This window comes from Rhinatrema bivittatum, chromosome 2 (genome assembly GCF_901001135.1).
Source record: "Rhinatrema bivittatum chromosome 2, aRhiBiv1.1, whole genome shotgun sequence".
NCBI lineage: Eukaryota > Metazoa > Chordata > Amphibia > Gymnophiona > Rhinatrematidae > Rhinatrema > Rhinatrema bivittatum.
The window spans coordinates 240,712,032-240,739,592 of NC_042616.1; the positions used below are offsets into that span (position 1 = coordinate 240,712,032).

The following is a 27,561-nucleotide window of genomic DNA, read 5'->3' on the forward strand; positions in this document are numbered from 1 at the left end:
CGGAATGAGCCTTGACATGACACTCAAGATGCAGTCCCGCCTGTGCCTAACAGGAGATGCAATCTGCTAGTCAACTGAAGAGTGTCCATTTGGCAACGACAATGCCCAATCTATTCTTATCAAAAGAAATAAAAAATTGTGTTGACTATCTATGAGCTTCTATCCGCTCCACATAGGCGGCTAAGGCTCGCTTGCAGTTCAAACTGTGCAGTGCTTGTTCACCTTGGTGTGAATGGGGCCTGGGAAAGAATGTGGGCAGGAAATGAACTGGTTAAGTTGGAAGTCCGACACTCCCTTCGGAAAGAACTTATGATGTGTGCGCAACACTACCCTGTTATGATAAACTTAGTGTAAGGTGGAGTTCACTGACCCTGCACGCTGAGATGACCGCCACAAAAAATATGACCTTCCAGGTCAACTATTTCAGGTCACAGCAGTGCAGCAGCTCAAAAAGAACTTTCATCAGCTGAGCTAACACAATGTTGAGGTCCCAAGACACAGTGAGAGGCCTTGGGGAGGCTTCAATTGAAGGAGCCCCACATGAAACATACAACTACAGGCTGTACAGAGATGAGCGTACCATCTACACCTTGGTAGTATGAACCAATTGCACTGAGATGAACGCTAACGGAGTTGGTCTTTAAGCCAGCTTCCGATAGGTGTAGAAGGTAATCATTTAATTTTTGTGTGGGGCAGGAGAACGGCTTTAGAACCTTCTGCTCACACCGCACGGAAAACCTCCTCCAATTCAATCCATAGGACTTTTTAGTGGAAGGCTTTCTGGAAGCCACCAGGACCTGAGAGACATCCTCAGAAAGATCAAGTGGCTGCAGGATTATCCTCTCAAAATCCAGGCTGTGGACGACAGGGCCTGGAGGTTGGGATGCCGCAGCCTGCCTTGATCTTGCGTGATGAGATCTGGGGAAGTCCCCAGACTGATTGGTTTCTGGATAGACAACTCCCATAGGAGTGGAAACCAGACCTGTCTCAGCCAATGAGGGGCTAGGAGAATCATAGCCCCCATGTCCTCGCGAAGCTTCAAGAGAGTCTTCGCCACTAAGAGAATCGGAGGATATGCATACAGAAGACCCTGCCCCAGTGACTGGGAAGGATGTCCGAGGCTAGTTTGCTGTTTGACCTGTACAGGAATCAAAACCGAGGCACCTTCCTGTTGCAGGGGGATGCAAACAGATCTATGTCTGAATTCCTCCAGAGGCAGAAATCAGATTCGCTACTCCCTGGACCAGGGACCACTCTTGGGGTCTGAAGGCTCAACTCAGTCTGTCCACTACCACATTCTCTGTCCTGGCAAGGTACATGGCCCTGAGCACCATCCTGTGGGACAGGGCCCATGACCAGTTCTAGACTACTCCCTGACACAGGAGGTATGACTCTGTGCCTCCCTGATTGTTGACATATCACGTCTACCTGGTTGTTAGTTTGGATCAGGACAACTTTGTTGGACCTCCAATCTCTGAAAACCCAAAGCACATACCTGATAACCGAAAGCTCCACAAAGTTGATTTGAGAATGTTCCTGAGTGGACAAGAGACCCTGGTTGCTGAGCCATCTACACGACCTCCCCACCCCAGGGTGGATGTATCTGTGGTTAGGACAATTTGGGTAGGGGGACTTCAAAATGAGATCCTCTATTCCAGATTTTAAACTATTCGCAACCAGGACAATGAGTACTGGAGAAACAGGGGGACTCAGATGCAATCCTGGGGGCTCCGAGTGGCTTGGTGCCACTGCGACCTCAGGGTCCACTGGCCTCTGTGCATGTGCAGATGGGCCAAGGGAGTGACAGACGATTGTGGCCATATGATCCTACAGCCTCAACATGTGCCAGGCTGACACCTGCTGAGTCTGCTGAATCTCTGCCGTGATAGTCCTTTGTCGAGGAAGGAAGGCCTTGGCCTGAACCGTGTCTAGCAGGGCTCCTATGAAATCAAATTGAAATGACGGGCTGAGATGGGACTTTGGGTAGTTGAGAATGAACCCTAGTAAATCCAACACCTGGGTGGTCAAGCGCAAGGACCTGGCGGCCCTTGCCTGAGCTGTGCTCTTAACTAGCCAATTATCCAGATAAGGGAAAACATGTATTCTCAGCCTGCAAAGGTACGCCACCACCACAGCCAGGTACTTTGTGAAGACTCGTGGGGCTGATGTTAGCCCAAATGGCAATACCCAGGTACTGGAAGTATTGTTTTCCCACCATGAATGGGAGATACTTCCTGTATCCTGAGAAGATCTCAATATGAGTGTATGAGTCCTTTAGATCAAAGGCCCATAGCCAGTCCCATATTTTTTATAAAAGGGAGATCAAGGTGCCCAGGGAAACCATCTTGAACTTTTCTTATTTTAGAAACTTGGCCAAGGCCCTTTGGTCTAGGATAGGACGGAGTTCTCCTGTTCTCTTTGGACTCAGGAAGTATCTGGAGTAGAATCCCTGCCCTCTTTGCCCTGTTGGCACGGTTTCGACCACCCTGGTCATTAAGGAGAACTCTGCTAGTAGTACTGCCTGATGCACTACCGGCTCCCAAAATGGGCACGGACAGCAATTTAGTGGGACACCCAATAGATTCAATTGGTACCTTTGATGGACAATGGAAAGAATCTACTGGGTCGAGGTTATACTGGGACAATGGTGTGCAAAGATGATATAGGGCATGTTTGGAATGTTCAGTGTACCTAGCCAAAGTTCTAGAAACTTTGACATAAGTTTTCCACATCGGGATTCCATCTGATGATATCACCCATGTGTGAGGACTTACCATCCTGGCTTGTCCTTGGAGAATGCTGAAGAGATATCAAGAAGAATCAGAACCAAAGAGGTGCCATTATCAAACTCAAAGCTAGAAAGGAGAAACATTGCAGTAAAGATAATGAAAAGCGATTTAAGAAAGTTCAAAGAGTTGCTGTAAGTTTGACAGCTGAATTCCATACCAAGAAGTGCATAATCATATATTTAGGATGCAGTAATCCAAAATAATTTTATGAGATGGGAGAAAGACTACTATGTACCAACCAGGAAGTTGGCCTTAGGGTGTTAGTGACTGGCAACCTGAAGGTAATGAAACAATATGACAAGGTGGTGGCTAAAGCCAGAGGGATGCTAGGCTATACAGAGAGAGGCATAACCAGTAAGTAAAAGGTGATAATGCCCTTGTCCAGGTCTTTTGTGAGGCCTGTTTTCAGTTCTGGAGATCATTATCTCAAAAAGGATAAGAGACAGGATTAAATCAATTCAGAGAAAGGTGACCAAAATGGTGTGGGGTCTGTATTGGAAGACCTATGAGAACAGAATGATCTAAATATGTGTACCCTGTAGGAGAGGAAATGCAGACTTTCAAATACCTGAAAGATATTGATGCACAAACATCAAACCTTTTCCGCTGGAAAGAAAACTGTAGAATTAGGGGTCATGAAATGAAACTCCAAGGGGGACGACTCAGAAACATCAGGAAACATTTCTTCACAGAAAGGGTGGTGGATGCATGGAATGCCCTCTCGGAAGAGGTGATGAAGATGAGAATGATAATGGAATTCAAAAGGGCATGGGATATACATTGCAGATCCCTAGAGATTACAGGATAGAAATGAAAAAATAGGATAATTTGTGTTAATTTTAGGTGTAACATTTTTGCATGGGGGTAATCTACATGGAGTGGCAATTACTACCATAAGCAAATTGCTAGCCTATTTGCCATCATTTACTACGTTACAGTGGCTTCTGCAGTGAACTGAGGTCCATTTGTCTCACCAAAGGATTTCTGCTGCAATAGCTTGTTAGGACGAGGAGGAATTACAAATGGGAAAACACACGTGCTAGCTGCAAACATAGGCTCGCAATACTTCAGCTTCTGAATTCAAACCACCCTGTCAGTAATAGCAGTGAGTCGGATCAAAGTAGAATTTTAATGGACAGAACCGTAAGAGGAGGCTCCCTGATCCCAAAAATAAACAAAAAAAAAAAATCTATCAGAGAAACTGGATCAAAACTTCTGATGCTGTACTGCATTAGCAGCATCTTTTGTCTTTATTTTCATTTGCAAGAGATGGCAGAATGTTAAGCTAGTCAAGCTAGTCAAGGGACCTGACTGGGAACGAACTGATTACATTATAAGGCAGTCACAGTAGGGGCTTACCTGTTCTCCAAATTGCAGGCTTCGAGTCATAGACTTAAGAGCTTTAACAATTTGAGCCTTTGTGGCTGCAGGACTTTCCAGATTTTCAAGCCCATGACCTTCTAGTAACTTCAATAAATAAGGAACTAAATCTGCTTTCAAAGCCTAAAAATTAAAATTTAAAACATTATACTAATGTGATTAAAATGATTGCAAAATTTAATACATTTGTTTTCTGTTTTTCAGATGCACCAACAGTTGCATTTATAAAACTTTGTTTTTAACTTTAGTAATACAGAAAGCAGGATCTCTACCTTAAATTGCTGTTTCTGATAGAGCAGAAAATCTCAGGAATATTTCACTATAACTTTTGTACTGAAGCTATCATTCAGTACAATATCATAAAACAGAAATCATCAATTTATAAAACTATAAGAAATGCCATACAGGATAAGATGAATGGTAGATTGAACCCAGTATTCTGTGACAGAGGTCAATGTGGATGGCTTGGAAGACACACCCAATAAGATATTGAGAAGATTAATTTCCTGTGGTATATTCCCAGCTTCCAGTAGTAACAACTGACATTCCACAAAATTTATTAAACTTACCTATGCTACTGGCCTTGGCTATATCCTCTGGCAACAAACTGCATAGTGAAATTATACATTGACTACAAATATTTCCTTAAAATTGTTATAAATTTGCTATGTTAATTTCATGAAGAATCCTAATACTATTTGAAAGGATAAAACAAAGTTGCTAGGCTGTAACAGGTGGACTCCCTATGTAGACAGCAGGACCTCTCGGATACACAAGTGGGTGATGTGTCATCAGACAGCACTGAGATATATAGCTCAGAAAGACTGGGGTTCCTGTGTGTGTGCTGCTGTGTGAGTTTCCTTAGTCTCTGTAGGAAGCTGATCTTAAACTCTTAAGGAGAGGAGTATAAGATTATGTGGCTGATTTGGCCTGTTGTCTACAGAGAACACATTACAGGTGAGCAATTTTGCTCTCTCTGTGTCGATTAGCAGGACAAGTATCAGCCACACTAGTGGGGGAACTCCCAAGATAAGAGTTGCATGAAAATTATTATACTTAAACTTTATAGAAGAACATGCAATTTAGATACCTCCAGAGATTGGAAGGAATGTTGAAGGGATCAATTAAGTTCTTTAGAATTGCCTGCCCAAAACTGCTGTCTTTACTTAATGCATTTTCTAGGCAGTAATGAGCAACAAAGGTATAGACAGAAGACCAAGAAACAGCCTTGCATGTATCTTTTATGGAGGCAGAGCGAAGTTGTGATATGGAAGTTGCTATAGTCCTGACTTTATGGGCTCCTGACTGATTATAGCAGTAGGAGATACAATCAGATATCCTAGTTTAAAGAGGCCTCTTTGTAACTGAAGAACCCTGATTTATTGGGTTGAAAACAACAAATTGTTGTGATCAGAAATGGGAATATGAATTTTACTGCATGCTGAATAGCAAGGCATTGTAGCCAAGAAAACCAAACTTGGCAAGGGCAAATGGAAGCTATAAAAATCATCTGACTCCTGTCTCTTATTGACATTTGAAGTACTTTTGTTGGAGCCCTTGGTTTCCTGCAGCAAATTTTTCAAGATTCTGTACCAAGAGTTAGCAAACTATGTGGCCAACTCTAAATTCTGTGGCAATTATGTAGCAAATCTGGATAATTATGTAAAAGATTCACATTTCTCATTATGCAAAAAAGTCACAATTTTATTGAAACCTCTCTCATTGTTTTAACAATATTTAAACTATACAAATACAAAATTTACCAAGTACGAAAATAAAATTTATTAAGACATGTGAGTTACACATTTTTAACTGTGAAATGTCACTTTTGTTTTGAATTGAAGCTATCTTTTTAATATTTTCTTGACAAAGTCTTTGTTGTCTTGTATATATGAAATTATGTATACTAAAAATACCCTTGGCATCAGCAATTTATCATGGTGTTAGTTATACAGAATAATATGTGCACACATAATGGGCACATGGTAACAGACAAAAAAGGGTTGAATTAACATGTTTGAAATTTATCAGCAGTAGTGCCAGTCAAGGATTGTATGAATTAAAGTTAATGCTCTTTCTGCCAGCTGTGGGATCCCAGCAGTTGCAGATTTCCAAAATACATCTAGGTCTTTATAGCTAGTGTATTGTTGGCATATAGGCAAGTGTACAAACGTTTGTATAAAGATAACCTTCTAAAAGCACATCACGCCATCCAAGAACTCTAACAAAATCACCTTTGGTTTAATTTAAGAGATCTTTGAAAAATCAAATGTTCTGACTGCTTTCTCTGTCCACTTCAACTTCATCCCTCCCCTCTGTTCAGGACAGGAGGAAGGCCTGGGGGGGGGGGGGGGGGAGGGAAACAACAGGAGAATGGCTAGATTAGGGAGCAAAAGTGTCTCCTCTTTCATCTACTCCAGCCTTAGACTTAACCCATTCTCCCCATCCCCAGGCTGTTTAGGAGGGGAGAAGCTGGAGCAGGAACAAAAAGATAGCCAAGACTGAAGGCAGGTACTCTGTTGCTTTCTTCAAATGACTGAATTTAAGAGATGGGAAAACTTCAGGAATGATTGTGCAGCAGGTTGTAAATTATACGACAGGCTAATGACATTTTTTCTGCAGTCGTAGAGTAGGAGGTGACCTTGTTTATAAGTGGAAGTGGCGGAAATATACATACAGCAGTCCTGAATTCCACAGAATTGAGAAAGTGTCTACCACTATATGTTTCCCCTGGTCTCCTGAAGCAGTACATGAGAACTTTGTTTAATAATGTTGCAAATATATTTATGATCTGATTGCCTTATAGTTGGAACAATTCTTGAATTACTCAATTGTCTAATGACCATTCTTGTGGTTGTAACTGCCAGTCTTACCTAGTTTTTTCTTCCCAGGAGATAGACAGCTTGAATTAGTATAATTTGGAAAATTGCCCATTTCCACATCTTGCAGACTTCTTCAGAAAGATTGAAAAAGCCTGTCCCCTCCCTGTTTGTTGATATATATAGAACATAACTATTTGGGGTGGTCTGTTCGGATTAAGACTACCTTGGTTCTTTAGCCAGGAACTGAATACTCAGAGCACTGAATATGGCTGGTTGGTATGAAAGCAGAGTTGCTTACCTGTAACAGATGTTCTCACAGGACAGCAGGATGTAGGTCCTCACATATGGGTGACATCATCTGATGGAGCCAATCACGGAATACTTTTGTCAAAGTTTCTAGAGCTTTGACTAGCACCTACTGGGCATGCCCAGCATGGCAACAACCCTGCATCCAGCAGGGGTCTCCCTTCAGTCTTATGTATAGCAAAAAAGAACGTGCGAAAAATAACATAATAAATCGCAAGCGTACCCAACTCCGCTGGGTGGTGGGTGGGTTTCGTGAGGACTAACATCCTGCTGTCCTGTGAGAACACCTGTTACAGGTAAGCAACTCTGCTTTCTCACAGGACATGCAGGATGGTAGTCCTCACATATGGGTGAATAACAAGATGAGGATGCCCGCGTATGTACCGAAAACACCCAAAGACGTGCAACAGGCACAACAACAGGGGTGATTCTTTGGTATACGGGCAGCCTGAATATCCCAGCGGGTGTAGAAGGAAGTTGGATATTGCGCTGAGAATAGATTGCGTAGAACAGACTGTCCAAAGATAGAATCTTGTGTACCAGCCTTGTCTATGCAATAGTGTGCTGCAAAGGTATGAAGAGAACTCCAGGTTGCAGCTTTGCAGATATCAATGAGAGGTACAGAACGAAGGTGTGCAATCGACGTTGCCATAGCCCTAATGGAGTGATTTTAACTCGATCCTGAAGCGGAAGGCCTGCTTGCTGATAGCAGAAGGAAATGCAGTCCGCCAACCAGGAGGACAGGGTCTGCTTTCCAACAGGGGTTCCCAGCTTAAGCTTATCAAAGGAAACAAAAAGCTGGGTGGACTTCCTATGGTCTGCAGTGCGTTCCAAATAAAAGGCAAGTGCACATTTACAGTCCAAGGAATGCAGAGCCTGCTCAGCAGGAAGTGAGTGGGGCTTTGGAAAGAAAGTAGGCAGTACTATGGATTGATTTAAATTAAACTAAGCTTTCACTTTAGGTAGAAATTTAGGATGAGTGTGAAGGACCACCCGATCATGAAGAAATTTCGTGTAAGGAGGGTATGTAACCAGCGCCTGCAGCTCACTGATCCTGCGAGCAGACGTTAACGCCAGAAGGAAAAGGACCTTCCAAGTGATATGCCGCAACTCGCAGGAATGCAGAGGCTCAAACGGAGGTTTCATGAGCTGCGCTAAAACCACATTAAGGTCCCAAGATGGGGCCGGTGGATGGAGAGGAGGCTTCGGGTGAAGCAAGCCCTTCATAAAGCGCACCACCAGGGGCTGTGTCGAGATAGAGACATCCCCTGTACCCCCTATGGAAGGTGGCCACCGCACTGACATGCACTCTGATGGAGGAGGTTTGTAAACCCGACTCCGAGAGATGCCAGAGGTAGTCTAAAAACTGATTCGTGGAGCAGGTAAAAGGATCTAACTCCTTTAAAGTACACCACAATGAAAATCTTTTCCATTTTGAATGATAAGACCTTCTAGTAGAAGGCTTTCCTGAAGCTACCAGGATCTGAGATAGATTCCGAAAGATTGAGAGGCTGTAGGATCAACCTTTCAACATCCACGTCATCAGTGACAAGACCTGAAGGTTGGGGTGGTGTAATTGGCCGTTCCTCTGAGATAAGAGGGACGGGTCCGAGCTTAGAGGAATCTGTGGACACAGTGAGAGATCCCGAAGGATTGGAAACCAAGCCTGACGTGGCCAGTAGGGGGCTATGAGAATCATTAGACCCCTGTCCGTGCATAGCTTCCCGAGAGTCTTGCTGATGAGAGGAAGTGGTGGGTAGGCATAAAGGAGGCCTTCCTTCCAGGACAGGGCGAACGCGTCCCGAGGTGGAACTTGGCGACTGCGATGTAGAGAGCAGAAGTTGTCCACCTTGCAATTCTGCAGAGACGCGAAGAGGTTGATGGTCGGGCGCCCCCCACTTCCGGAATAGACTGTCTGCAACTACAGGGTTGAGAGACCATTTGTGGGGCTGAAATTCCCGACTTACGGGCCGATACAGTAAAGTCTGCCCATAAATACCGCCGGACCTAATTTAAATACTGAATAAGTATTTAAATTAGGTCCGGCGGTAGATCCAGGTAAAAGGAGGCGCTAGGGACACTAGCGCGTCCCTAGCGCCTCCTTTTTGACAGGAGCGGCGGCTGTCAGCGGGTTTGACAGCCGACGCTCAATTTTGCCGGCGTTGGTTCTCGAGCCCGCTGACAGCCACGGGTTCGGAAACCGGATGCCGGCAAAATTGAGTGTCCGGTTTTCAGCCCGACAGCCGCGGGCCGAATTCAAATTTTTTTTTTTTACTCTTCGGAACCTCAGACTTAATATCGCTATGATATTAAGTCTGAGGTTCCGATATGATTTGATATCTTCTTTCAAGAATGTCGGTATACAAAAAATTCTAAATAAATAAGTCGGAGGGTGCACAGAAAAGCAGTTTTTACTGCTTTTCTGTGCATTTTCCCGGTGCCGGAAGAAATTAGCGCCGACCTTTGGGTTGGCGCTAATTTCTGAAAGTAAAATGTGCGGCTTGGCTGCACATTTTACTTTCTGTATCCCGCGCGCATACCTAACAGGGCCCTATTAGGTGCCGGGGGTTGGATGCGCGTTTTCCTCCCCTTACTGAATAAGGGGTAAGGGAAAACGCACGTCCAAGAGCAGGCTAACAGTGCGCTCCGTTGGAGCGCACTGTACTGTATCGGCCTGTTAGAGAGTCTGCCAGAACATTGTCCACACCCGCCAGGGTAGGTTGCTCTGAGAAGCATGGTTTGAGATAGAGCAAAAGCCCAAATCCGTGCTACCTCCTGACAAAGGAGGTAGGATCCGGTTCCCCCTTGCTTGTTGATGTACCACATTGCTACCTGGTTGTCCGTTTGGATCAGGATTGTTTTGTTGGACAAACAGTCCTGAAACGCAGAAAGAGCATATCTGATTGCTTGGAGCTCCAGAAAGTTTATTTGATGTTGCGACTCCTCCGCTGACCAGGTTCCCTGAGTCTGCAGGTTGCTGACATGTGCTCCCCAACCCAAAGTGGATGCATTGGTTGTCAAAACTATTTGAGGTTCTGGAGCTTGGAAGGGTAGACCTTGAAGGAGATGGGATTTCCAGATCCACCATGCCAGCGAGAGACAAAGTCGCCTGGTGATGTGGACAAGGTTGGACATTGGATGATGTGCCTGTGACCACTGGGACTTTAATGTCCACTGTATTACTCGCATGGCTAAACGAGCCATGGGGGTAACATGGACCGAAGATGCCATATGCCCCAGCAAGACTAGTAGACGACGAGCTGACGTGGTTTGACGAGACCTTATGTCCCTCGCCAACGACGCCAGTGTGTGAGCCTGGGAAGAAAAGCTCTTGCTTGGATTGCATCGAGATCCACTCCGATAAAGGAGAGGAACTGATTCAGGAGCAGATGGGATTTCTGATAATTGATTAGAAATCCCAATGGTAGTAGTAGCCGTACTGTATGGTGGAGGGAGTGAAGAACTCCTTCGGATGACTGAGTTGTTAGCAACCAGTCGTCCACGTAAGGACAGACATGAATGCCCAGTCGTCTTAAGTATGCAGCTACTACTGCCAGGAACTTCGTGAAAACTCGAGGGGCTGATGCTAGGCCGAATGGAAGGACCTTGTACTGGAAATGTTGATTCCAGACCAGGAAGCGGAGGTATTTTCTGTGAGACGGGGTAATTGTGATGTGCATGTATGCGTCTTTTAGGTCGAGAGAGCAAAGCCAATCCCCTTGTTGAAGTGGAAGCAAAGAGCCCAAGGTTACCATCTGAAATTTCTCTTTCCGAAGATGTTTGTTTAAAGCCCAGAGGTCTAATATCGGGCAAATTCCTCCAGTCTTTTTTGGGATTTAAAAGTATCGGCAGTAGAATCTGTGCCCCCTCTGGGGGAGAGGAACCGGTTCTATGGCATTGGCTTGCAGTACTTCCTGCTGCAGTTGGTGACAGTTGTCGGAAGAGGGCCACCCCGGCCGAGGTGGAGTGTCCGACAGGATGGAGAGGAAATTTAGATGGTAGCCTTGAGTGACAACAGAGTGCACCCACCGGTCGGTGGTGATGTTCAGTCACTTAGTGGAGAAGTGGCATAGGCGGCCGCCCACAGGTAGATTGGGTAATGGGGGATGGTCTTCGCTCTGAAGGTGGAAGTCAAAATCCCGCTGCAGGAGCAGGTTGGGCAGGAGTTTGAGTTTTCTGAGCCCGAGGCTGGCGTGGCGTAGATTTCTGGAAGGGCCAGGACAGGCGAGCCCGAGTCGCTGGTGGCTAATACTTTCGGGTTCTGTAAGCCGTCCGTTTAGCTTCACATCGGAACAGGCGCTTGGAGGGAGCTGAAAACTCCGCCTGGGCCGCCGAGAGCTGTCAAAGTGTTTCACTATAGTCCTTCAGCTGGGCCACCATCTCTTGGATTTTATCTCCAAACAGGTTATCCCCTGTGCATGGGAGGTCAGCCAAACGATCCTGTACTTCAGGACGGAAATCGGAGGACTTCAGCCAAGGCCAACGGCGAGCGCAGATACCAGCCGCAGATAAACGGGATGCCGTGTCGAAGACATCATAAGCAGATCAGACCTCATGTTTTCCGCGTCAAATCCCTTCTTTATAATGGAATTCAGCTGCTCTTGAAGCTGTTCTGGAAGGGACTCTCCAAACTCCTGTAGCTGTTTAAACAGGTTATGGTTGTACTGCATCATATATTATATGTCATATTGTTATATGCAAGGTACTTCTCCTACTTCAATTATTCTTCTGCCATTTCTCCAACCCGTCCCACTGCTTCAAAGTATTTCCTTGCTGTCTTCCCCCTTCTGCTCCTCCTTCCCCATCCCTGCCTTTTTTGTATTCCTTTCAGTTATCTTTCTCCCCCTGTTTTAATCACCACTGTTTTTCCCCTGTAACTTTAGCCCTCCCTCTCCTATCGCTCCCTTGTACTTCAAGACTCCTTACCATGTCATACTGTATTTATTGCATATATTGTATATTTTGCAAGATTGTATAGTACTTACTTGCAAATCCCTTTACCATTCTTACGTTGTTACACTGCAAGGTACTGTTCCTATATTAGTTTTTATTTTCTGTCCTTTTTCAGCCTTTTATCCGGTTCATAGTAGATCTTCGTAGTTTTTCTCCTCCTGCTCCATTCTCCTGTCCCTGTTTTTTGTATTTTTCCTTCAGTTATATGTAAACTGATATGATGTACCCACGAATATCAGTATAAAAAAAGCTGTTAAATAAATATAAATAACTGATATGACGCAATACGTGAGAAGCATGGCCCAGTGAAACACCCTGCGGCCTAAAGCGTCGAGAAATTTCTGCTCCTTCCCAGGTGGCGCTGAAGAATGGGGCTTTGGACGCTTGGCCTTCTTTTGGGCGGACTCCACCACCACCGATTAATGAGCTAATTGCGTCTTCTGGAACCCCGGGGAAGGCTGGACTAGGTAAATAGCATCCGTCTTCCGGTTCACTGGAGGAACCAATCCAGGATGCTCCCAATTGCGCTGCATCAAATCCTGCAGCACCTCATGAACTGGGACGGACATGATTTCCTTTGGGGGATCCAGGAATTGTAGCACTTCCAGCATTTTATGCCTGGAATCCTCTTCCATCTGCAGCTGGAACGGAATAGTCTCTGCCATCTCCTTTATAAAATTGATAAAGGAGAGATCTTCCGAAGGAGACTTGCGCCTTTTGTCTGGAGGAGATGGCTCAGATGGAACTTCTGTTGAGTCCTGGGATTCTGTTGAATCATCCGTCCAGGGATCATAAGGTTGAGCTCCTGCATCCCTTGGTGGTCCAAGTGGAAAACTTGGCACTTCTCAAGCAGGAGGTAGAGGTCTGACAAGTATCTGTGCCGGCATCGATGGACCTGGTCTTGGCATCGAGATCCGGCATCGGTACCGGACGCAAGGGCACCGATGGCATCAGGGACTTCACCGACGGCCCCGGGACGGGCTCTGGCATCGATGTATCCTCTTCTCCCGATGAAAGCGGGATGGGCATCGAAGGAACCATGGGTAACTGATTTTCAGCGGTGCCCCTGGCAGGGCACAGATGAGTAAATCCAGCTTGTCCAGGAGAGGCAGCAGCACCGGAGGCATCGGTGCCGGTTCCGGCACAGGCACCAGTGCTGGCGCTGGTGGTTGCAGGAGGCCTTGGATTGCCTGGACCACAGCCTCTTGCAACATCCGGTGCAATTCCTCTCAGAGCGCTGGGGTGGTGAGCCCCAGGTCTGGAGTGGGAGGCATCACGGGCAATACTGGAGGGTCCACCGGTCCTAGTGGAGTCTCGGTAGCCCTTTCCACTGAAGGCGTGGGACGCCTCGGTGCATCCGGCTTCGAGGGCACGGGACGCTCCTCAGCCCAGGTCTTCTTAGTCGGTGCTTCTCTCGGCGCTCCGCTTTTCCAGACTCCGGCATTGATGACGTAGACGCCGAGGACTGAGAAAGCGATCGGGAATCTTCGGCCTCAGATCGACGTCTATGCTTCGCCGGGGATTGAGTCTATGGTGCCTGTGGAGACGGGTGGTGAAATAACAGTGCCATTTTTTCTAATCGTGCCTTATGGCCCTTCGGGATCATTTGAGCACAATCGGTACATGTCTCCACGTCGTGCGACGGTCCGAGATATAAGACACAGATCAGATGAGGGTCCGTGATCGACATAGTTCTCGGTCAGTCAGGGCATTGCCAAAAACCCGTTGCCATTGTGGCCGTCGAAAAAATTTAGGCCGGTCGCGGTCGGTGCCGACAAGGCCCACAGAGGTCCCCGCTGGGAACTGACCAAAAAACGGGGTAAACTTACTGTACGACTCTGTTTTCGACGGCGAAGGGAGACCCCTAGGGGGTATAAACATTTGCAAGTTTTAAAGATAATTTCCTGAGGAAAATATTCCAGTCAGGAACTGTGAAGAGCTCCAAAAATCCGCGTGACTATAGCTGCATGGAAAAAAAGAGACTGAAGGGAGACCCCTGCTGGATGCAGGGTTGTTGCTATGCTGGGCATGCCCAGTAGGTGCCAGTCAAAGTTCTAGAAACTTTGACAAAAGTATTCCATGATTGGCTCCATCGGATGATGTCACCCATATGTGAGGACTACCATCCTGCTTGTCCTGTGAGAAGTAGTTTTTCTTGTACAACCAGGCTGCTTCAGAGAACAAGTACTTGAAATAAGTTCCCTAACTTTATTTGTAAGCCTCTGGTATTTCCTGATACTGAGGTTGTTGAAAGAACTGATCTTTGAGAGTGCTGTATACATGTAACCATCTTTTGAGAGAATGGACAACAGTGAGTATGAAGGGCTGTATAAGAGACCCACCAGAACACCTTAAAGGCATCTAACCCAATCCACCTTAAAAACCACTCAGTGGAAATCCAGGTCACAAGGCATTTCCCTTGGAGAAGGGAATAAAAGCTCAGGCCTGATGAGGCACAGAAATCCCTAGGATACTATGCTAAAACCTGTATAAATATGCTAACTTTTGAAACACAGCCTGTTCAAGAACTGTTCCAGCTATGGGGCACTCTGATCATAAACCTATTTGCAACATTATTAAACGAGATGCAAAAACTTGGGTTATTTCAACTGGCTTTTGAAGAAACTAGCAGCTAAAGCTCATCTGCAGAACCAACATTTGTTTGCGCTAATCAGTTAGTTTGTTGTTTTATTAATTTACTATTTTAGGTGAACATGATTTAATTTGATTAGGTTTTATTATTTTATGAGATTAGTGATTAATATTGTATGCTAGTCTATTTTTATTGCAATATGTTTTTGTTTATTTTTTATCGTGTTATGTTGATGTTTTTAACTACTGTATCACAATATTTATTTGGGTTTTTTTTTCTCTTATCTGTGAATCACCATGACCATTGGAATAGTTAATGTTTTCTAAATAAATAAAATAAGTGTACTGGAAGAAGTTCTGGCAGGGGATTCCTCAGCCAAGACAAAGTACACGGAACTGTTTCTACCCGCTAAAAAACATAGGTAGGAAATGGCCTCAGCCTGAAGAGAAGGCTGGCACTGAAGTGACCAAACTGGTCCTTCTGGAGCAGTTTTTGGATGGCATGGACCCAGACTGGGTATATGCCAACAGCTGAAGCTCACTCTGGAGATTGCCCTAGAAGTGGCTGAAGTCTTCCACAAGTCCAGTCGATTCCATAGCACATCAGGCTTTCAGAGAAATTGGTACCACCACAGTTGGAAAGCAAGATCCCCACCACAGATCTCAGAGAAGGCTCCTTGTACCAGCCACAGGGCCCAGGCTCACTGCCCTGATTCAGCTGTGGAGAGGGAGGCCATGTCTCCCACTAGACAGACGGCAAACTGATGAACATCAATCTGATGAACCTACACTCTTGCAACTTTGTGGACACTCCATACTGGGGGTGCACGTTTTTAGTTTTGGTGGAGCTGGATGGCTCCCCTATGTGAAGCCTAGTAAACTCAGGAAGCATAAGGACTCATACAAAGAGAACTGATCAAAAGAATACAGATTAACTATGAGAGGATAATGACTCTTGCCTGTATTCTTGGAGATCTGCAGCAATATCTGACCAGCCAGGTCTCACAGAAGACCCCAGCTGGACAAGCCAACATAAAAATGGGAGTACATCCATGGCGCCGATAACTTGTCAGCATAGGATGCGAATATAGGGACTCAGACTCTCTAGGTCTGGCTTATTACTGGACTGACCGACTTGGCACATGCTGAGGAGACATTCCCAAAAATCTTCCCCTTCAGGGACCCCAACTTATACATGAGGAAATTAAGGTACCAAAGTCCCAACACCACCACCACTAGGTTAAGGCTACATATTTTAGTCCCCTAGAGGCTGCAGTAGATAGGTTTCCCGAGACAGAGGAGGGGGTCCTGAATGCCCCAGGATCCCTTAGTTGTCACCCCCCCCCCCCGGAATCGAACGAGGATAACCCTAGTAACTTTAGACATTCTTAGATTGAAGATGAGTCACTTAAATTTGCCCAAGGTTGTGTCCAGATGATAGATGAGAGGTTCGTGGTTAGAGACTTGTAATCAGACCCCACTCTTCTTTATAATGCAGACAGACTTTGTGTATTGTATGGCAAAGGAGAATCTTGAAGAGAAAATCTATGAATACGTTCTAGTACCCCAACCCTATTACCAACAAGTGCTTCAGTGAGATCACAGCCACCTCTCCTAGGGGGCGGCTCAGGGGAAAGAGAAGATCCAGGAGAAACTCCTGGCACAGTTCTATTACCCTGGCTTGTACAGACATGTTTAAGACTATTGCCAGTTCTATCTTACATGCCAGTTAACCAAACCTGTTGGGGTTCAAGCTGCTCTCTTGGTTCCAATGCCAATCTCAGAGACAGCTCTTTAAGGAGGATTGTAATGGACCTAGTGGGACCTTTGGAGAAGTTCTCCATTGGAAAGAAATATATATCATAGTCATCTAGACTAAGCAACCCGATATCCAAAGGGATGTGAATAGGATGACAGAGTAGTGACTTTTCTAGCCAGGAGACAGCACCTTGGTTTTACTACAGTCATCCCCTCTGGGGATAGGGAAATATCTTAGGTGCCTGAATATAAATCTGCTTTGAAGTGCAGAAAAGCAAAATATAAATAAATAAATCTTTTGAAGAAGTGGATTGCTTCAATCTGAGGCCTTGTTCAAGGAGAAGATTTTGGCCCTGAAATTATGAATGCACAAGAAGGATGCCTCGGATGTCGGCTTGGGAGCAGTCTTGACCCAAGAAAAAGGACAAGAGCATCCAGTGGCCTTCATCAGTAGAAAGCTATTGCCTAGGTAGAGTTGCTATTCAGCATTCTGATATTAACATAATTGCAATGTTGGGTCAAACCAAGGTCCATTGAGCCCAGCATCCTGTCTCTGACAGTGGCCAATCTAGGTCACAAGTAGCTGGCAGATCCCGTAAAGTAGATCTAATTACTCTTACTCACTCCCAGTAATAGCAATATTTTTCTTTAATCTACCTGACTAACAATGTGTTAGAGACCTTTCCTCCAGGAACTTGTCCAAACCTCTTTTAAACCCTGCCATGCATGTCCTCTGGCAACAGATTCCACATCTTGATGCTGGATTGAGAGAAAAAGTATTTTCTACAAGTTTGTTTTGAATCTACTGGTTGTTAGTTTCATTGAGAATTCCCTTGTTTTAGTATTATTTGAAAGGGAAAATAACCGTCCTTTATTTATTCATTCCACCCTACTCATGATTGTATATAAACTTCTATCATGTCCCTTTCAGCTGTCTCTTTTCCAAAATGAAGAGCTCTAGCCTGAGTAGCCTCTTATCGTAAGAGTTGTGCCATCCATTTATCATTTTTGATACTGTCCTCTGTACCTTTTCTAGCTCTACCCTAGTTCTAGGGTATAGTGTACTCCTGATAGCAGTTGGAGACGGATCAGATTTCAATCTGACGTCAGCCCTAGTACATATACCCCTGCAGGAAGTGCAGCTCTTCAGTATTCTCCTCGAAAAGCATTGTGGATATATGCATGACTGCATAATTTGATTAACTTTATAACTTGGTTAACTTAATTAATTTGAACCGGTTGAATTGGCTATAGCTGGAGACCGCCAGTGCCCTCAACCAAGAAACATTGACACCCGGTAGGTTGGGTGTCCTAGATGAAGGGAAGCATGGCTTACCCGTGAATCACTCGCTCCTGGCGTTGTCCCCTGAGAATTCCATGAGTAACGGCAGCCATGAGTGGGATGCTGAGTCCATCTGTCTACACTAAGGAAAACAAAATTATCAGGTAAGTAATTTCTCCATTTTCTAGCGTGTAGCAAATGGACTCAGGACCAATGGGATGTATAAAAGCTACTCCCAAACCGGGTGGGAGGCTGCCCATGACCCACTTAGTACTGCCCTTGCAAATGCTGTGTCCTCCCGAGCCTGAACATCCAGGTGGTAAAACGTGGAGAAGGTGTGGATGGAGGACCATGTCGCTGCCCTGCAGATCTCGGTGGGTGACAGCATCTTGGTTTCCGGCCAGAACATTGCCTGGGCTCTAGTAGAATGGGCCTTGACTTGTAAAGGCGGTGGCTTGCCTGCTTCTACGTAGACCGCCTTGATGACTTCTTTGATCCAGTGGGCTATGGTTGCTTGCGAGGCTGCTTCTCCTTGCTTCTTCCCTCTGTGAAGGACGAATAGATGGTCTGTCTTTCGTACGGATTCCGACCTTTCCAGGTATCGGACTAGGAGCCTGCCGACGTTGAGATGGCGTAGACTTAGAGCCTCTTCGAATTCTTATGCTCATCTGGCGATGGTAGCGAGATGGTTTGGTTGAGATGGAAGTGAGACACCACTTTGGGGAGGAACGACGGAACTGTGTGTAACTGGATGGTTCCCGGGGTGAGTCTGAGGAACGGCTCTCGGCAGGACAGTGCTTGTAGCTCGGATATATGACAGGCCGAACAGACTGCCAGCAGGAAGGCTGTCTTCAATGTTAATAGTCGGAGAGACAGGCCGCGGATAGGTCTGAAGGAGGTTCCTGCTAGGAAATCCAGGTTGAGGTTCCAAAGAGGCACCGGCCACTTTAGGAGTGGTCAGATCTGCTTGACTCCTTTAAGGAAGCAGGAGACATCCGGGTGAGAGGCTATGCTGCCGCTCTTGCTCTTGGTTCCGTAGCATGACAATGCGGCCACCTGTACCTTGATGGAGTTGAGAGACAATCCCTTCTGTAGGCCGTTCTGCAGGAATTCCAAAATCGTAGGAATTTTGACTGAGCATGGTATGATGTTGCGGTCCTCGCACCAGGCTTCAAATACTCTCCAAATCCTTATGTATGTTAGGGATGTGGAGAACTTGTGTGCTCGGAGTAGGGTGTCAATTACTGCCCCCGAGTATCCGCTCTTCCTTAGGCGAGTCCTCTCAATGGCCAGACCGTAAGAGAGAATCGAGCTGGATCCTCGTGGAGGATCGGTCCCTGTTGGAGCAGGTCTCTGTGTGGAGGTAGCGGAAAGGGGCTCCCTGTCAGCAGTCTTTGCATGTGTGCGTACCACGGTCTTCTTGGCCAATCCGGGGCCACTAGAAATACTGGTCCCCTGTGGTGTTCTATTTTGTGGATGATCACGCCTATTAGGGGCCACGGCGGAAAGGCGTATAACAGAGTCTCCTGTGGCCAGGTCTGTACCAGGGTATCGATTCCCTGGGACTGGTGTTCCTGCCTGCGGCTGAAGAAACTGGGTACTTGGGCGTTGGACCGGTTTGCCAGGAGGTCCATGGTTGGTGTTCCCCAACGGTTTACTATCAATTGGAATGCTGTGGTCGACAGCCTCCATTCTCCTGGATCTAGACTTTCTCTGCTGAGGTAGTCCGCAGCGACGTTGCCTTTCCCGGCGATGTGGACGGCTGAGATCTCTTGAAGATTTGCTTCCGCCCATGACATTAGGTGGTCTATTTCCAGAGCCACCTGTTGGCTTCTGGTTCCTCCCTGACGGTTGATGTAGGCCACTGTTGTGGCATTGTCCGACATTACTCTGACCGCTTTGTCTCGGAGTCTGTGACCGAACCGTAGGCAGGCTAGTCTGACTGCTCGGGTTTCTAGGCGACTGATGTTCCATCCAGACTCTTCTTTGTTCCATTGCCCTTGGGTGGTTAGCTCCTGGCAGTGTGCTCCCCATCCTCATAGGCTGACATCCATTGACTTAGGGAACAGCCACTGTTATTACTGGCATCAGTAGCACTGGATCTACTTAGTGTTTGAATACTTGCCAGGTACTTGTAGCTTAGACTGGCCATTGGTGGCCCCTTGGTCTGACCCAGTATGACAATTTCTTATGTTATCTGCAGTTGGGATTATTTTTCTCTATGCACATAACTTTGCACTGTTCCACATTAAATTTAATCTGCCATTCAGTTGCCAGGTCTCCTAGTCTCAAAAGACCTTTCTGCAGTTATTCACCATCCGCTGCTGTTTTAACAACTTTGAATACTTTTGTGTCAGCTGTAAATATGATTACTTCACTTGTTCCCTTTTCCAGATCATTTATGAATATATTAAACAGCACACGTCCCTGTACTGATCTTTGTGATACTCCACTAAAGATCTTTTTCCATTTGGAAAACTGATCATTTACTCCTATCCTGCTAGGTCAAGATCCCAATGGGGGCTTGAAATTGTCAGCTCCGAAGTTCAGGACTGGAGCCTTGGCCTTTAGACCAGTTGGGCACCTGAAGCGAGCAGAAATTGTCAGAGCGAAGTCTGGTTCAGAGAGCCCTGAAGGCCACATCCATACAGGTTTGGCGGGGGCTCATCTAAAAGGGGTTGCTGGGGAACAGGAAGCGGTTTGCAGCAACCTGAAGGCTGACCTGCCTCTTGCTACTGAACCTTCTAATTTCTGAAGGTGCTTCTGATTCCAGTTCTTGGCCTGTAAATCAAGCTTCTTTTCCAAGCCTGCTCATTGTGAATTTACTACTGACTCCAGTTTCCAGTCTGCAAATCCAGCTTTTTGTTCAAGCCTGCTTCATTATGAATCTGCTTCTGACTCCAGCTTCTGTTCCGCAAAGTCAACTTCCAAGTTAAGCTTGCTTCTGTGTGAACTATTCCTGATTCCAGTTCTTGCCCAGCACTGCATCTTGTTACTGAAGCCCATATTGTTCCTGTGTACAATCTACCTGATTCCTGTCTCCAGGCTGTCCTAAGCCAAGTCTGAGCATCTTTCAGCCCTGTTCTATATCTGCGAGTATCTGGAGGGTGGGAGCCTGACATGCCCTCTGTTTCTAATCTCTTAACCAGTTACCAATTTACAATAGAACCCTGCCTCCTTTCTCATGATTTTGTAATTTCCTAAGGAGTCTCTCATAGGGGACTTTGTCAGATGCCTTTGAAAATTCAAATACACTATATCAACTGGCTTACCTTTATCTATGTTTATTTGCATCTTCATCTTGGGATTCAAGTTCACCATGGTGACTACTGGTATGGATTGCCAGGAAAAAGGAATCAAATGCTTGGACGATTTGGTGGTTTTTAGCCCTCTCATGTTCAAAACAGGGCAGGAAAGGAGAACAACAATGCCAAGTTCCTTTCCCGCAAGGTACCCCTCTCGTATGGGCAGGTACTCTAATAAGGCTGAGCTGAGGGGAGGTTATGTGAAGAGGTATACAGGAGAGCAGGGCCAGCAGAAGCACTAGGCAAGTTAGGCCTGGGCCTAGGGCGCTGATAATTAGAGGGTGCGAGCTATGTGGGTCCATGAGCACCGGCGGCAAAGAGGATTGGAGGTTCGAAAACCGAGAGAAAGGAATTGGGGCAGTGACCGGGGGTGCGGGTCAGCATGACCGGGGCGGAGGGTGTGTCGGTGTGATCGGGGAGAGGGCGTGGCACAAGGCAGAAGGTGCCTAGGGCGCCTAATCCCCTTGCACCAGCCCTGTATAGGAGAGACCCCCAGAACATCTAATCCGATCCACTTTAAAAAAAAACAAAAAAACCCTCCCAGAGTATGAATCCAGGTGACAAGGCATTTTTCTGGGGATGGGAATAAAAGCTCAAGTCCAGGAAGGAATAGGAGCGCTAAAATGATAGGATGAAGCACCAGATACTGTACTAAAACCTTGTTTGAATGATATTGCTAGCTTCAGAGACAGAGACTGCTCTGACAAGTACTTCTGATGCTTTCATCCTGTAAAAAATAAATATTTGTGTGTGAGAAAAGTCAGTCTTGACCAGTTCTTCTGTCTTGCACCCTCCCTGAAGCTAAGGGCCAACCCCACACTAATATTTCCACATTGTAAGATAGCAGTTGGAGATGCTGATTCAACTGGAATTTTAGATGCCATTAAGCTGGTCTCAAGGCAAGGTGTGTAAAAGTGATAACATGGACTGTTGCTGCCATGTGCCTTATCTACGTAAAACGAGAGACCATGATGCTTCTTTTTTAGGAAAGTGACAGGATTTTCCTCATTAAGACTGTTGCTTTAAGAAGGAAAAAAGTGGCAAATTGATGATGAATCTAGGTATTGAATGGTTCTCATTGTATGAAGAGTGAAAAAACAAGCTTGTAGAAGAGTTTTGCCTGACATGAGTCAGTCATCAAGATAGTGAAAAATAAATACATTTTGTAGCTTTAGATAAGTGATTACTGCAAGATATTTCATGAAGACTCTTACAGAAGCTGAAAAACTAAAAAGGAGAACTCAATATTGATAACGATTGTTCTGTGTGATAAAACAGAGAAATTCCTTTTAACTTCTGAGAAGTGGAATGTGCGTGTTGTCTCAGATTCAGGGCAGACAACCAGTCACTGATTTCCAACTGAGGGACGATGATACTTAAGGAGTTCGTCTTGAACTTTTCTCTTTGAGATCCAGGATAGGACAAAGATGGGGGCATTTTTTTTCAGTTTTTATTTTTCCCAGGAATTTATCAGTGTTTAAAATAATGAACAAAAACTGGAGAAAGATAATGGAAAAAAAATGATTTTTTTTCAGTTATTTTCTCCTGTTTTTGTTGGTTATAACAAACACATAAATCCCTGACATGAATAAAATAAACACTGAAAGTACTTCTGATTCCCTATGAGGAAAGACTAAAGAGGTTAGGACTTTTCAGCTTGGAGAAGAGACGGCTGAGGGGGGATATGATAGAGGTGTTTAAAATCATGAGAGGTCTAGAACGGGTAGATGTGAATCGGTTATTTACTCTTTCAGATAATAGAAAGACTAGGGGGCACTCCATGAAGTTAGCATGTGGCACATTTAAAACTAATCGGAGAAAGTTCTTTTTCACTCAACGCACAATTAAACTCTGGAATTTGTTGCCAGAGCATGTGGTTAGTGCAGTTAGTATAGCTGTGTTTAAAAAAGGATTGGATACGTTCTTGGAGGAGAAGTCCATTACCTGCTATTAATTAAGTTGACTTAGAAAATAGCCACTGCTATTACTAGCAACAGTAACATGGAATAGACTTAGTTTTTGGGTACTTGCCAGGTTCTTATGGCCTGGATTGGCCACTGTTGGAAACAGGATGCTGGGCTTGATGGACCCTTGGTCTGACCCAGTATGGCATGTTCTTATGTTCTTAGGCAAAGCCTGCCTATCTTTTTTGGAATTAGAAAATACTTGGGAGTAGAAACCTATGTTCTTTTATGTACTGGAATAGATATACTACACTGGCTAAGAGTAGGGTTCATTGTTTTTGCTGCAAAAGTTTAATTTATTCTGCCACTACAGTGTGTCCCCTTGGAGGAATGTTTGTGGGAAGGGATTTGAAATTTAAATAGTACTCGTGTTGTATGATCTTTAATACCCAACAATCTGTTGTTATCAAAGACCATGCAGATATGTCCGCTACTACCAAACAGGAGGTAGATTATATACGAGTCGCTGGGTCACGCAGAGGAGACCTAAGCCCTCTATACCCTGGCATGGGACAGGGGCAGAGGGGTATAAGTGGAGACCAATTGAGGAATCGCTTGCCCTCTATATACCCTGGCATGGGACATGTCTGATCCTTTGTGTGGGGTGGGCAACTAGCTAACACTGGGCATGCAGACCCTCCCTCTAGTCCCTCCTGCCCCCGAACCAGAACCACATCATCGGCTAGAACATGTTAGGCTACGTATAACCAGTAGCTGAAGTACAACCGTAAACATATTAAGAGTTAGGTCATACCGCTGACCAAAAGGGGTATATACTAGATTGTTAATCACATAATAAACTAGTAGGGTATCACAGTAATTTAAGAAATTTGAAAAATTAGTCATAGCTAGTTGCCCAGCCCACAAAAAGGATCAGACATGTCCCATGCCAGGGTACAGAGGGCTTAGATCTCTTCTGCGTGACCCATTGACGCCAGAAAAGAGGACGCTTCCTCCCTCTTGTTGAAAAAGAGGACCTTATTATCATATTGCACTCTCAGCTTCGCGGGAAAGAGCAAAGCAAAAGGAATCCCTCTTTTATGTAATTCTGAGCACGCAGGGGTCATAGCTTTCTGTTGCGCTGCAACTGCGGCTGAGAAATCGTTAAACAGCAGGATTCGGTGTCCTTGGTATTCAACCCCAGGGTGCTGATAGGCTTTTAATAGTTGCACTTTGTGCGACCAGTTCAATATTAGAGCCATCACTCGTCTGGGCCTGCTATTCTCTTCTCTTGGCGGGCCTACTCTGTGAATACGTTCACAGCGTAAGCAGTCCGGGGGCCAACGCCAGGTCCAGCTTGTTAGGAAGCCAGGTTTCCACAAATGTATAAAGGTACCGATCAGGTAAGGACTCAGGGAGTCCTATAATTTTCACATTATTCCTCCGATTTCTGTTTTCCTGGTCCTTCAGCCGCACTAGGAGAGTGGACTGCTGCGTAGTAAAAGTTTGAACTTGCCTTTCCGCTGAGCCCAGTCTGTCCTCCTGGTCTGAGATGTGCTGCCCTGCCATATCAATATGACGAGCTTGCCCTTCTACCGCTGTTATGTCCTCCATAGATGCCTGAATTTTCAGCAATCTTTCGTCACGTGTAGCAGAGACACATGCTGAAATTTGAAGAAGTGCCTCTTCTGAAAACGCCGTGAGTTGTTTGTTGCAATCAGCCGTGGTCGCCATCTTGGCCATGCTGCTTCTGGTCCCGGGAAGGTGGCGAGTGTTTCTGTGGCGCATATTGCTCTGTCCTGCCGCCAAATCGCCTCGAAAAAACGGGGATTTGTTAGCCCTCGCTGGTATGTCCACTTAGGCTCTGCTCAGGACTCCGGGGGCCAAACGGGCGGGGGATGCTGCCCGATGTAAGGGGGGGGGGGGTGGGTGGGATCAGAGCTACCCAATTCAGGCTGTGGTCCCCGGTGACGTCATACCCGGAAGTCCGACTCACTGCTGTTCCGATTAACAAATACTGGTACCTAATTAAATCACACAACCATAACACATCAATTAGTCAGCCAGAGTGACTCACTGCTCTGATTAACAAATGTGGGTATCTAATCAAACCAACACCACACTGCTCCTAGCTTATTTCTAGATTCTGGCTATCTTTTTTTTTTTTTTAAATATACAAACACTATAACTTCTGCTTATTCGCCGCCTTACTGACTATTAAAAGCACAAACACACTAAATAATATTCCCCAATAGTTAACTTCGCCCCAATACTTAAAAAAATAAAAATTTCCAAAGCAAAACTTACAGATTCCTTTCAGCCACCATTTACACTACTCTTGTAAATGCTTTGTTAAATATTCAGATAGTTTCCTTTTTTTTCCTCCCTGAACAACAAATATTTTTCAGAGGCTAGAAGGATGTTAACATTTTCCCCGATTCCTGCAGAAATCCAGTAATTTTTGCATTTTATTAATGCAGTTATTTCATTTCTCAGGGGTTTTTTTTTAAAATCTCCTTTAACTCTCTTTTCCTCCTCATTGTTTCTTTTATGTAGGGTGTTGTATATTTTGGATGGACTGAATGAGTTTATGGTTTGTAATGAGTTTCTTTCATCTTCCTAGTCTCTGTACAGTTAGTTATGCTTCGTTAATTTGAAACTGCATTAAAAATTAAGTAAAAGTCTCTAAAATAGTAATATTTTAAAATGCCTTCCTTTTAAAAAGCTTGATTTAAAAGCCAGGTCTTAAGGAACTTCTTCAATATTGGCATAATATGGGCTCTACTACTGTTTCCCTTAGTTAGATGTGCGGTAGTATTCTGAATCAATTGGAATTATGGATCAACTTTAAACGAAGGCCAAGAAGCAACCCTGTTATAGTAATCAATCCATGATATTACTAAAGCATTGACCACTAAATTCCAGGGCAAGTTAGTCAAAAAAAGACAAAGTTGATGAATAGATCCTCTGACAAATTTTAGCAACATAGGGTATCATTGAAAGTTTCTATACATTACTCCTAAATTTTCACAAACTAATATTACATCTACCTAAGATGAAGATCAGACTGTTTACCAACCAACAATATCTGTTTTTGTTGGGATCAAACAATATCCATAGGTGGCAGGCAACTAGGGCATTTGGGAAGGAGGCAGGGGGCGGAAGTTGGTTTATTGACCCTCCCAACCAAAAAAGTGTTCTGCTGCCCCTGTGCTCTCATATCCCGCAATAAATGAGTGGTATTTATTGTCTCCAAACCCAATTGAATCTTTCCGATGCCACTTAGCCTTTCCTGGTAGCCCCATAAAGTACAAAGAGATGATCTGACTTCCTGAAACCAATGCCACAGTGGCAAAAGATGTATGTCCGAGTATGGAGGATTTTGTAAGCATGATTTTCAGACGAGAGTCTGTTTGACAAGTTATCAATGGTAGGCATTTGGCCTTTTTACAAGAAAGTTTGGAGAAGGATTTAGCTCTGAATTCTCTGAAAGTTAAGGGAGTGGTGATAATGTGTTATAGTGGTCATCTTTTGGGCAGACCACTGGCTGCTCAGTTAGATGTCTCATTTCCTAAAGGGACTCTAGCATATTCGGCCACCCAAGAGGGGAGAATATTCTGTCTTGGTATTTGAATATGGTCTTACAATTCCTCTCTGGTACTCCCTCTGAGCTTATCAGGAAGGTTTTGCTTAAAGATCTTACTCTTAAGACAGTGTACCTGGTAGCCATCTGTACAGCCAGGGGGATTACAGAATTGCAAACCTTGTTGTATAGCAAACCTTTCATGATGTTCACAAAAGAGTCAGTGGCTATTCACACAATTCCTTCCTTCCCTAGGTGGTTTCACAATTCCATTGGCTAGACATATCGAGAATTAAGAATAATTCTCGATATGTCTAGCCAATGATACTTATATGCTTCCTGAAATGAAGCCATTTTGAAAGTGGGAAGAAAAATTGTTTGATTAAAATGGAATTGTGAAACCACCTAGGGAAGGAAGGAATTGTGTGAATAGCCACTGACTCTTTTGTGAACATCATGAAAGGTTTGCTATACAGCAAGGTTTGCAATTCTGTAATCCCCCTGGCTGTACAGATGGCTACCAGGTACACTGTCTTAAGAGTAAGATCTTTAAGCAAAACCTTCCTGATAAGCTCAGAGGGAGTACCAGAGAGGAATTGTAAGACCATATTCAAATACCAAGACAGAATATTCTCCCCTCTTGGGTGGCCGAATATGCTAGAGTCCCTTTAGGAAATGAGACATCTAACTGAGCAGCCAGTGGTCTGCCCAAAAGATGACCACTATAACACATTATCACCACTCTCTTAACTTTCAGAGAATTCAGAGCTAAATCCTTCACCAAACTTTCTTGTAAAAAGGCCAAATGCCTACCATTGATAAACTTGTCAACAGACTCTCGTCTGAAAATCATGCTTACAAAATCCTCCATACTCGGACATACACCA

General features: G+C 45.0%; 1 protein-coding gene across 1 annotated transcript in view; it reads right to left on the reverse strand.

Moving 5' to 3' along the window:
• DNAJC13 (DnaJ heat shock protein family (Hsp40) member C13) overlaps positions 1-27,561 on the reverse strand; it is a 701,712-nt gene that overhangs the window by 21,672 nt on the left and 652,479 nt on the right. Inside the window, 1 exon segment of the mRNA XM_029587070.1 lies at positions 4,149-4,292. Coding sequence (XP_029442930.1) covers positions 4,149-4,292 — 144 coding nt within the window.